Genomic DNA, 12,031 nt, shown 5'->3' with positions numbered 1-12,031 from the left:
CGCAGCAGCAGCTGAGCGTGTCAGCGCAGCCACTCGGGAGCTCCGCGAGCTCTACCCACGAACATTGCAATGCTGGCTTTGCGCACTGCCCAAGCCTCCCCGCCCGGCCAGGAAAGGCAGAAAGCTAGGCTCAGGCCCCCATTGGGCGATCCATGGGTGGTAATGGCTCTCCGGTGCACCTCTCCCGCTTCGGTGTCGGCTGGCACTTGTTATCAGAAATCAAATAATATCGGAATGCAGCGTGCTTCGGGGCACACCAGTCAGCGCGGATGACGTTGCCTATACGCAAGATCCCAAATGGCCGGTATTTCGGGAATGAGAAATGTGACTGCTCACCGGTTTGCCAGGAGCCCTTGTTCCCAGAATCTCGGTATTTCCCCACGCTGATACTTGAGGGGGCAGATGCCGGCATTGATCTGTCCAAGCCAGGAACGGTACTTATTGTGGAAGTCGTGTGCTGTTTCTGACGGTAATGGTCCTATTGATCGGCCCTGGACGAGCCCTACCGAGCACTTAGATGAGGTTGTCTCGCCTTGACATTGGTTAACCTCAGTCGTGGCCTAATGCTTCACAGAGAATACCTGGCCCATCTCGCTTAAAGCTCCCGATTTCTTAAGCTGGGCCAGGCCATTCGGTTTCGAACTGATTAATGTGCCAACTCCCGTATGTAACACTCTCTGAAAGCCATGACCAAGACCTTGACTTGTCTCACCAGAGACTCCTCATGTCTCCCAATTCGAACGTTCCCTGAAGATGTCACTGCCACAATGCCCTCTACCAAAAAAATCCGACTGCCTTCTGTCAATCCTTCGTTGCCATCCGTCACTTGTTTCTTTTTCTCTGCTTGTACACAGTTTTTATAGCTGATCTCTCGTACAAGACCGTTTCTTCATGTCAAGTCTAGCGTATTCAAAGAGCATTTCATTATCATCCATTTTACATGTCAATCATTGTTTTCGTGGACGGCATCCAGTTTATAAAACCGTTAGCGAGTCATGTCGATTCTGGCTTTCATCAGCTTGCGTGTTCGTTTACCACGACTAGCGACGCAAACAACCACCAACGACTCGTTGAGCCATCGCTGGGCCATCACAGCGCTGTACTCCCACGAAGCCCAATACAAATGACCTTGGCTCAGTGTGTCTCGCTGCATTCATGGGTGTTGAGAACTCGAATCTTACGGGACGTTCCACAACAACCGTTGGAATAAAAGCAACTACCCAAGCAGTATTGTGACCGGGTCTGATCCCGTGTTTTCAGGAGGCAACGGATACCTGCCTTGATCCTTCCGCGTGGAAAGCGTGGATGAGTTGTGTCTGGGAACGAAGAATATTCGTTTGTCAGGCAGCATGCCTCTCCGCAGGTGGAGCTGGAGCCTTAGGGTTTTTGCGTTAAGCGTGAAACTTAGTTGGGAACTGGATCTTGTTGTTCTAGTCTCGAGATTAGAGGCAATCTCCATCGCGGGCGACTGCTTGCCATATTTGTTCGCTCTTTCTCTCCCAGCAGGAACAAGTTGTGATCAGTCACTCTCGGTTTCGCAAGAACCAACAGGCTTCCTTCGATCATGTGATCAGACAGCATGACCAAAAAGAACCGCGTACTGAACATTGAAGCCAACCACCCAAAGTGACCCAATTTGGCCGTGTCATCCATCTCTGGTACTGTCGCACGACAACGCATATTCTTTTCCCTAAGCCTGATGCTGACCGGTGGCACGTTCGGCCTTGTCCAGTAAATCTTGCTCTCGAGTCGAACCGAGTCATTTCTCGTCCTGGACTGATATCGGCTTCTCTACGCTGCTGACGATTCAACATCTCCTCGCCAGCTATTCAGCCTCTGGTCGCCTTGCATCCGAGACTGAAACCCCTCACCACATCCGGCTGTTTGTATTGGGCAGCATCTAAGACATTTGTGCAGATACTTGGTAGTTTGCCGTGGAACGCTGCGCGCTGCTGACTTGAGCCGACTTCTAGCAGCTTTTGGTGTCCAGAGTATTCATCAGCCCATGCCATGGAGTTGAGCCAGGAATCTATTCACGATGTTATCCACCCTACTGCAGCCTTCTCGGGTCCTCCATCAACCACCCAGCCGGGATCGGCGGTTCGGGATGACCGTGTTGTTGACTGGCAAAACTCATCGCTGAACCCAAAGAACCGCATTGATAGCCTCAGCCCACTGGATCGCCCTCTCTGGCGCATCGATGGCTGCACTGCTTTCGGAAGCCAGTTCTATGCTGTTCCTTTGTTCATAGACTCGCTGTCTCCTATTCGAATGGATGTTTTTATTCCTGAGCCCTCGAAGCTCTCGCCAGAGCTTCGGCTTGCACTCGATGTTGATGTGGCATTTCATACCACGAGTGCAATGCGCATTTCGCGTCTTGGAATCACTCAACATGTGCTCCGCATTCTGCAACACTGGACAGCTCAGCAGCAGGACCCTCTGAAAATCTTCAATAACATACCTTTTGGTTCTAGAATTGTGCTCAGGAATATGCCCATGAACGTTGCCGACGCGGAGGTCACCATCGCTCCAACTCACTATCTTGAACGCCAACTTCTGTCTGTGGCTTCTCTCGAGAATGCTTGGGGAAGCGACGTTGAGTTGCCGCCGACTGTCGATCTTGGTGACGTCGTATACGTCTCACAGCTACACGACAGCGTCTGCCTCGTCAGAATCGGAGGCAAAATATGGATTTTCAAGGCACTTACCAGTTACACCAAGTACCTTTATCACGAGCTAAGGCAGCTGCTCATCATCCCACCACATCCCAACATTGTCTCCCGCCCTGTGCACCTGGTTACAAAGAAATGCAGTTTTGGGAGTAAAGTGGCTGTCGTCGGATTCACTCTCGAGTACCATATCCACGGAAGTCTGCGTGATCTGATCCCCTTTCTCAAGCTTCACAACATGGTGTCTCTGGCTGACGAGACAAAATGGGCTATACAACTAGCGTCGGCATTGGTGCATCTTCGTACAACATCCAGTATCTTCTATCCAGATCTCAGATTGGACAACATCGTTCTTTCAGCTAGTCGAGATGCTGTTATGGTTGATTTTGAGCAGCGTGGGGTCTGGTGTGAGTTCGCCGCTCCTGAAGTCAATGCTCTGGAGTACGTAAGGCTTCTTGCTATCGATGAAGAAATACCTGCAGAAATCAGCGAAAAGTATTCGAGACTCTTGACAGAGATGCTTCCGGATTGGGAAGCGATGGGTGAGAGCGAGGAGTATAAGTGGCCATGCACAGGCTACAATGTCCCATGGGCATGTCTCACACCAAAAGAACAGGAGGCATGCGAGGTGTATATGCTTGGCCGTGTATTGTGGTGCATCTTTGAAGGGAATAGCGCTCCCCAAAGAGCCGCAGTCTGGCTTTCATATCGATGGGAGCCTCTTGTCGAATTTCCAGGATACACGAAGACTCCGGGAGCCATGCAGAAATTAATCGATCGTTGCACACGTGGAAGGCAGAATGGCCTTAGTAGGCTGATTGTGAGGGAGAGAAACCAGCTCGTGCTCCGCGAGCTCGAGAAAACAGGGCTCTCCACCCCCGATGCGGTGCAGCGAACGGCCAAGGAATGGTGGTCGAGAGAAATCGATGCATCGGAGACGTGGCTCAGGCGAAGGATCGAAGGTATGAAGAGAGGTGATTGGAAGGAGAACTATTACGACCGGCCTAGTTTGAAGGATGTTCTTGCGGAACTTGAGGCCTTTCGCGATGAAAGAGGATTCAAGTTCTGACTTGGGCCGGTGACAATCGGACAATCCGGATACGTCTCACTCTCCACTCAAAGGCATAGAGGACAGCAAGCGAGTTATTCAATAAGAAGCAACAGAGTCTGATACACTAAATTCGCTTTCATAGGCATGGTCTAGTTACCTAGTTTTCTTTTATTATATGAGTCTCGATATTTGGTATTCGGCTTGTAAAGTCGTTAAGCTATTCATATCAATAAGTGATGCTTATTCCCGAGGCACTTTGTCGCCAGTCGCCCAAGTCCCCGTGCGTTATCTGGTTCTCCTTGTCTTGCGGCGGCCCGTCTGCCCCTGAACGGACCTCTTCAGACCAGATCCTGTACTCGACGTTCTCAGTCTTCCCAGCAATGCCCGGAATCGCTGTACATAGCCAGCTGGCGCTCCGTAAATCTCAATCTTGCCGAGAAGTTCCTCGAGGTTATGTAAGAATTGGCTCGCAGCTTCGGGGATCAGATTAAGGACGTTGAGAATGAAGTCTTGATCTCGATCGCCAATTAGCCGCAGGTATAGGTTTCGGTCGATGCGTGGTGCATCTATTGGACCATGGTCTTTATTGCGAGATACCACCAAATCCAGAATGTGCACCAGGCTACGAGCTGCTGACAGGGCTTCTCTTGCTGAAATAGGGCTTTCGCGGGTATAGATATCGTGGCGCATTCGACGAACGCAACCTAGAATATGTGAAGCTGCCCATGGAACATCTCGGGGGGAATCAGGGTCTGAAGCCTGGCCTGGGGTGTCGAGATCTCGAACAACCCGGTTGATACGCTGAGTAAGTTTGTAGAATACGTCATTTACAGGGTCTTGTGGGCGAGCTAGAGAGCGGAAATAGTGAAAGAAGTGATGGTTATCTTGAAGCATACGAGATATGGTTTGTTCCAGGTCGTTTCGGTTGATGATCTTCCTGTGATGAGAAACATTCTCAAAGATATCTGGTCGGAAGTCCCCTGGGTCCATGTTATAAACAGAGGAAAGCACTTCTCGAGCTTCCTGTGCGCGAAAAGCGTCAGGTTCGTTGTCGTATTCCGAGTCCGGGGTGACGAGATGGCAGTGAAGTCCCTCCGCCAGTACATCGAGACGAAAATTAGATATGTTTTGGAAAACTTCGCCCATCTCCTCAGCGTAGCCCGATGGGTTCATCCTGAGAGGCTTGCTAAGATCGGTTTCGTAAAGAGTTTGTTTGACGATCTGATCTAATAGCCAGATGAGGTGCTGGCAAGGCTGCCCGTCATCTCGGCATGAGCAGCTGAGGTTGGAAGTGCCGTCTTGTGGCGCGCGGATTCGCACAGAGCGCGTGACAAGCTCTGTCATCTGGAACGCATATGTATCGTCTATGTGACGGCACTTTTCGAGGGCGATCTTTGGGGGCTCTTTGAAGGTATCGCGGACGATCGACTGAGTCTCTTCAGGGAGGTGGTCGATGAGATATGTGAGTTTGGTTGGGGATCGGATAGCAGAGGGCTCATCATCATCGCCGTCGAATTCTGAACTGTAATCTGCAGAGCTAGAACTGTCTGAGCTTGTATCAGAGTCATAAGATGATTTATCATGGTGAGCTTGCTCGGTTTTCCGGCCTAGGGATTGAGCCCTGGCGCGAGAGCGGGTTTCTGGAGACATGCTCTCGAGAGATAGTCGACTTAAACGAGATGAAGGAGGATACATCGGCGTAGAAAAAGGAACAATGCCGTGATAATGTTTATGAGAATACAGAGTGGTTATTATATGGCTTTATATCGCATGTCGAGCTAACAAGGCTGCTGCTGGCAACGACTTATATCGAGAGACCCCAGTTGCGGCCATTGGTGGTTGGTCATAAGCCTCATGGCCGGGCTCAAGGACACATGAGGGGCCCAAGGCATCATTACCAATATAGAACAGAAATTGTAGCCTTTAGACTGGATCCAATAAGTATAGACCACTGTTCGAAGCTCGCAATAGGTAGAGAGCTAGAGGTTCCAGCTGTGGCTGTGGAATCCTAGTGGTGCGATCCATGGCAATGGGTGCAGATAGTGAGATAGTCTACCCACTCATGATTGAAGGAATGACTCCTTCAGTAGTGAGTGAAGTTCAGGCAGCTGTTGTTGGTAGCTTTGTTGGTCGATGATTGGTTTATGTAGGCTTGATTTATACTCAGATTCTTGACTCAAGTAGATTAAGACGTGCACATGAGATTGCTATTCATCGAATCAACAGGTATATCGCATATGACTCAACATTCAACGCTGTCAATTCGGTAAATCAATTGAAAAACAATGACATTCAATACGACCTCAAACTGATACTCTACGTCGAAATCGACGTTGGTTTACTTTATTCAAAGCCTCCCACACTCAGCCACAAGCCCACTGCCTAGCGGCTAAAGAACCACTCACAGCTCTCCACGGCTGATATCGCGACCTCATCGGCGGCCCAGCTGGTGAATCGGTAGACTTGCAACTTATCCGCAGTTCAGGCCAAGCCCGATGCGACCGGAGAAGCCTACTGTTTGCGAAGCCAATCTTCTGTCTGGCAAGGCATTCTTCAATCGAGAGCCCGAGAGCTGGCAGACAGCTTGTCCACCACTTGTTGAGCAGATTGCTAGCCAGCTGAGTGAACAATGGGACATGGTATGTTTCTGTCTGATACAGATTCATAGGGCCTTTTTTTGTGTGTGGGTGTGAATATCGTTTCTGTGGTGTTGTGTGATATTATGATGACAATCCATATCTTCTCAAGCTCGTCCCGAAGAGTCTCACTTGTCACAAGAACATATTCACAAATGACACAGCGACCGGAAATGACCTGAAAAGCTAGAGTGGGATGATTGCAAGCTTGGTCAATTACCAGAGACATCCATCTTCTCGAGGGGTGATTAACTAACTGGCATCTTGGCATCCCCTTGCTCGACCTACATTTCATGGTTTACTATGAACCAACGATTTCCTTATTAGTCTGAAAGACAGCTGAACCTCATAAGAGCGGCCCATGGTCCCTTTCGGTACGGGCTAACTATGGCAAGGCGCAAATACAATTGTGAACTATGGCTTGTCAAGGTAGATCGTCTACCATAGAGCACTCTTAGTGAGCAATGTCCATGCAGAGTCATATTTCATCTCTCGGGCTAGTTCACATGTCACACTGGCAAGATTTCTCAAAGGGCCCAGTCCTTGTGCAGGTAATCTTCAATCTTGAAGAATGCCCTAAGCCAAGACGCTTTGAGGAGGACTGATTCTCTCATTATCAAAACAACCTGACTTCAATCTAGTTTACTGGTGTTTATCCGTTTCTTTCCCATTGCTGATCTCAAATTTCATAAAAATGCGTGACGTAAACCCCCCAGCGAGAGAGGTGGAGAGTCGAGGCCATTTCTACGTCACATCTGTATGGCCGCGAGTCCGTCAGACAGATCATAACTGTGAACGAGGGGATATTGGCTTCTCATGGCCAAGGCTTCCAGATCGAATAAAAATAAAAGGAACAAAGAGACGCGAAATGCAACAAAAGCTATCCACAGGCAACAACATCATCAAGGCCTTTCCTATCCCAGGCCATGCTTAAAAGAGCAGTTTGTGACTGGTCGTATCGCCACTTGCTGAATCAACCTTGAAATTTCCCCAGTGCATCTAATTCCCAGAACCGTGAAGGAGAGGTGTTTGTGTGTCAAGCGAAGTCCGAACCAATAGTAAAACCACCTCAGAGGTGATGCGTATTTGGGCTCCTGTCATAGAGCCCCTCCAAAAAGCGATAGAGATGCATCATGCACAGGTTAGTGCAGGTCGGAGTCCATCATCGAAACGGACGACTCGGGAGGATGCGCGGCTCTTGGCGGTTGCTTTGGTTGGGGTCCTGCCTTTTCGGAGGATCGTCTTCGGATCCGGCGAAGGAGATTTGGGAGAAGACGAAGACCGGCCTGCAGACGAGGATTTTGAGTTCCTAGGCAGGCTATCCGCAGACCGGTCGGATTGTCAATCGATGCCATGCTGTTGCTTGAGCTGAGCTAAAGATTCCCGACGGGCTTCGAGGTCCTCTTTTGACTTGGCCATCTTGTCGGGCTGGTGGTATAGAACTGTGACTTTGGTCAGTATTCAGCTGCCCCCGTACATACGCCCAACACAGTCATCGAAAAAATGAACCGTTGAAACGCAAGGGTGACGAGGCGGACGCACCAACGAGGTATCGGTTTTGGAAATTGAAGCCGTTGAGCTTGTCGCAGGCTTGCTTGGCGTCGGCTACGTCTTCATAGACAACGAAGGCAGTACCCTTAGTGTTGTTGGCGATACCCTGTCGAACCTGGCTACAATGGCTATCAGTATTGAATCGCAAAGCGCATATCGTCCCGGAGTGACAAGAAGATTGTCTTCAATGACAATAGTCGCGTGTCAAGTAACAGGGTCTGTGCATACCGAATTGGGCCAAATTTTCCGAAAAGGTCGAACAACTCTTCCGGGGTGACGTTGTAACTATGAGTCGATATCGATTAGTCGCTATCCGGGCAGGAGGTCATCATCGCTGTTCCTATCATACCTCAAGTTCTTTACGAACAGAGCTCTAGATATCAGTTAGCAATGTTGGACAACGTATGTAGGTACGTATCGTAGAGGTCGATCGAGGTCGAGGATGCGATGTGATAAATGAGGCGCAAGAACTCGCACAATGGTTTTTGTTTCTATGCCAGACGCAACAGGCGGGAGCAGCGACTTACCGATTGACTTCTGGGGCTAATTTACCGCCGCGACTACTCATCTCTTGGATGATGGTATGATGGTGATGATACAGGTTCTGTAGGAACGGAGAGGGCGCGGTGCTTTAACGGGACGAGAAGAAGGGATTTGAGCGGAGCGGAGAATGGGAGGACGGGCGACGGAAGGCGAGATCTATGCACGTGACCTACTAATCGGGCAACAGCACGTACGGGTGGAGCGGCCTTTGACGAATCACGAACGATTAGCGTGAGCAACCTCGTCACTTGATACTAAGGAACTCTAAAGGCGAGGAGAGATATATGATAATGGGAAGGCATATGGTTTATCTCCGTTGCTCCTGTCAAGCAACTACTTCTTTATGTTTTCTTCTCACCTTTTCCCAACTGTCTGTCCATGCAGATTGCTCCGACATTCGTCACGCGACCTGACCAGATGTCATTATCAAGTCACCGCATCTATCCATACTCACTCAAGTCAGGCTAGATGAGTGACCTGTCGCTACTTGAGGCTTACCAAGGACAGCGTTGTGACCATGCGGCCAGGTATGCACCGCGACATGGAGTTGCGTACCCGCTGATAGAGAATTGGGCGGCACTTCTAAGCCGAGGTGCAGGCAAATGGGCCCTGTAGGGACTGGCTAACTACTAGCGCCTTTGCGTGCTTAGCTACTTAGGTATCAGTATCACTACAGCTGTGAAGGGCCTGGTCACCTGGACACGTGGAGGACTTGTTTTCAGGAATCCCTGATCAATCAACAACCAACCTTAGTCGATAAGTCGGTCCAGGTTAGCTCTCAGTTCAAAGACTACCGCAACGTGTTCGCAAGCCGAATCAAAAGCCTGACTTACCAATTGAGGGAGAGCAACTTTGTTCAGCTCATCAGTACCTAGTTTATACTGTCGTATGCTCGGTTTATTGTCCATCAGAGAAAATACTTATTATCTAAATCTCGGTTGCTCAAACCCAAGAAATGACTATTACCGTGGGGCCTTTTATGATTCTCCACTGGCAAATGTGGTTCCTCCCTCGCCATTGGTCAGCACTGCTCCATAGCATATGATGTCAAAGGACTCATGGTGACAAAATACGAACGAGTACGGAGTACGCAAGAGTTCGAAAGCAACAGCACAGCGCTCAGGCAGCCCGTGACTATGCTGCACGGAAAGAGACATCTTATATTACTACGGAGACGGATCAATCTCATTCATTCACATAAGGTGCGTAGCACGGTTCAGTTTACTTCACCACCAACATGATTCAGTCTCACTTCACTTCGCCTCCCATCCGCGCTCTCTCTCACAACTTACAAGATAAGTTATTTTGAACAAAAGAGTATAAATGTATTATTCGGGGGTTGAGCTAGTGTTTTATAACTAATAAACCAGCTCTGATCCAAGTAAGGCTCGGTTCATGCCTTCTTACGGCTGCTGCAACACATCTCTATCTTGCAACAAAGAGTTGATCGACATGAATGGCTCCACAGCGCCTCGTTTCGGTTATGATGTCCTCTCCGTATTCGACGTTCCTTCAAACGCCCGAGACTTCCTCGCCGACGTCATCGAGTCCCATCAAGCACCAGAAGAGACCGAAGAGCTTTTCCAAGAGAGCCTGCTAGCACGCGCTGCAGACTGGCATTATCTGATCGAATGTGCCAAGTCCATGCGAAGAGCTCGCCCGGAAGATAGAAACAGCTTACAAGCGCAAGACGTCCTTGCCGATGTATGGTATACTCTGAGCGGGCATGGTCCTCCACCCAGCGAGGAGCCATGGGAATTAACCGACAGGCTCATTGCTCGGGCTAAACAGCTTGAGGTTGACCCAGAAATCCGACCACCACAAATCACCGAGCAAGTAGAAAACCACCGACAACAGTGGCTTGGATCAAAGGGTTTCCCAAAGACAACGACATGTCTCACAACATCCCCTTATTGGTCGGACCAGCCTCATGGGAGGCGCCCAGAAGGAATTAAAAATCTTGCGAAATGGAAAGATCGAGCATGTCTCCCTCTGACTTCTTCACAAGCACGCATCTCTGCAATACTACATTCACAAACGCCCGACAATGAGACTCATGAAACTCTGAGTGTTGATAAGTGTGTTGTAGGGCAGGGTTCCCCGCAAGGAGGCGCTCTGTATGACATGACCCTGATTGTCAAGCCTCAAAGTTCAATTTCGCCATACTTTGTGGCCACTTCAGCATCGGATGAGGCTGGCCAAGTCATTGCACTTGCGCGAAAGCGACCACCGAGGGGAACTGTTCCTTCAGTCCCCTTCGCGCCTCTCACATCGCAGGAGTTTGGCCTTATCCAAGAAAAGTTTGCCCACGAACCATTCTGGCTCCTCATTGTGGTGACGTTCCTGATTCGGACCAAGGGTACGCAAGCAATACCTACATTTTATAAGGTAAAAGAACGATTTCCCACGCCAACGCACATTGCAAGCGAGGAAAACACCGAATCGCTCGTCGAGATGATACGCCATCTTGGCTTGGCGGAGCACCGCGTAAGTTTGATGAAGAAGTATGCGCGGGGCTTCTTGGATCAGCCTCCAGTTGCTGGCATCTATCACAAGGTGAAGAAGTACGACCAAAGAGACATGGACCCACTGAGTCTGTATCAACATGAAGGAAGTAGTGCACTGTTGGTGGACAAGGACTCATGTGGGCAGGATCTTTTAGAGGCCTGGGAGATTGGGCACCTTACACAAGGCAAGTATGCTCTAGACAGCTGGCGCATCTTCTGTCGAGATGAGCTACTTGGGCGAGCGACAGGCTGGAACGGCGAGGACAGAGATCCTAAGCTTCAGCCTGAATGGATGAGGGTTCGTCCAGATGATAAAGAACTAAGGGCATATTTGAGATGGATGTGGATGAAAGAGGGCTGGGAATGGAACCCAGACACAGGTGAGCGTACAGTTCTGTGCGAAGAGCTGCGAAATGCTGTCAATGAAGGGAGAGTTGTGTATGATGAGAAGGGTGGGCTGAAGATTCAAAGCCTGGCCTATTCAGAAAATGCTTTTATATTGGGAGAGGAAGAGTTGATGGCTGAGAGCTAAATAAAAGTCATTGGTTACTGATCAGCCTTGGCCTGCTGCGTTGGGAACTCACTCGGGTGAGTAAATACTTAGTAGGTAGTTGCTGAGTAAACGACACCAAAGTACAGAGTAAAGGCCAAACAAATTCAAACACAAAAGATTCATCCACCTACCACAGCCCGTATTTCAGGTATTTTACCTACGTACCAACTTAGCTGTCGAGTCTGTTTGTTTGGTCTACCGTAGGTGGTGCCATATCGTGATACGCCACTGAGGTAGCATCGATTTGGGGGGATGTTTCCATTCTTGGACCATTTAGCTCCCGGCTCTAACCAAAGTGGTGATGGGGAGTGGCTGGGCCCCTTGCTAAGCCTAGGTAGGTCCCTAAGGCAAGGCACTGTCTAGGTTAGTAGGTTAGTAGGTAGTTATTAGCTGCCCTTCCTGACCTGTACGAGAGAGGAAGACGAGGGGAGGTCCGAGAGCACCTGCAGAGTTGGGTAGTCGGTACCTTTGATTTCCCCTCTGTTCGGCAGTAGCTCAAAGTCATGCAAGGTCTCAGTCGA

General features: G+C 49.6%; 4 protein-coding genes across 4 annotated transcripts; 2 read left to right on the top strand and 2 right to left on the bottom strand.

Moving 5' to 3' along the window:
- Nucleotides 1–2,010: 2,010 nt before the first annotated feature.
- On the top strand, nucleotides 2,011–3,738 carry FTJAE_10343 (uncharacterized protein; the record flags this gene model as incomplete). The annotated part of the gene is made up of 1 exon (XM_037343175.1): nucleotides 2,011–3,738. One exon carries the CDS (start codon nucleotides 2,011–2,013, stop codon nucleotides 3,736–3,738), a length of 1,728 nt encoding a protein of 575 aa, XP_037202605.1.
- A 267-nt stretch (nucleotides 3,739–4,005) lies between these two features.
- Nucleotides 4,006–5,370, bottom strand: FTJAE_10342 (uncharacterized protein; the record flags this gene model as incomplete). The annotated part of the gene is made up of 1 exon (XM_037343174.1): nucleotides 4,006–5,370. The coding sequence occupies one exon, from the start codon at nucleotides 5,368–5,370 to the stop codon at nucleotides 4,006–4,008; it is 1,365 nt and encodes a 454-aa protein (XP_037202604.1).
- Nucleotides 5,371–7,697: 2,327 nt separating this feature from the next.
- Nucleotides 7,698–8,475, bottom strand: FTJAE_10341 (RNA-binding (RRM superfamily); the record flags this gene model as incomplete). Its single annotated transcript, XM_037343173.1, has 5 exons — nucleotides 7,698–7,798; nucleotides 7,899–8,026; nucleotides 8,136–8,192; nucleotides 8,257–8,280; nucleotides 8,435–8,475. 5 exons carry the CDS (start codon nucleotides 8,473–8,475, stop codon nucleotides 7,698–7,700), a joined length of 351 nt encoding a protein of 116 aa, XP_037202603.1.
- Nucleotides 8,476–9,902: 1,427 nt separating this feature from the next.
- Nucleotides 9,903–11,489, top strand: FTJAE_10340 (5-methylcytosine G T mismatch-specific DNA glycosylase; the record flags this gene model as incomplete). Its single annotated transcript, XM_037343172.1, has 1 exon — nucleotides 9,903–11,489. The coding sequence occupies one exon, from the start codon at nucleotides 9,903–9,905 to the stop codon at nucleotides 11,487–11,489; it is 1,587 nt and encodes a 528-aa protein (XP_037202602.1).
- Between the last annotated feature and the right edge of the window lie 542 nt (nucleotides 11,490–12,031).

This window comes from Fusarium tjaetaba (genome assembly GCF_013396195.1).
Source record: "Fusarium tjaetaba strain NRRL 66243 chromosome Unknown NRRL66243_c0000239, whole genome shotgun sequence".
Lineage (NCBI taxonomy): Eukaryota > Fungi > Ascomycota > Sordariomycetes > Hypocreales > Nectriaceae > Fusarium > Fusarium tjaetaba.
The sequence above is the reverse complement of the archived record's forward strand: the minus strand, read 5'-3'. Positions and strand labels throughout refer to the sequence as shown.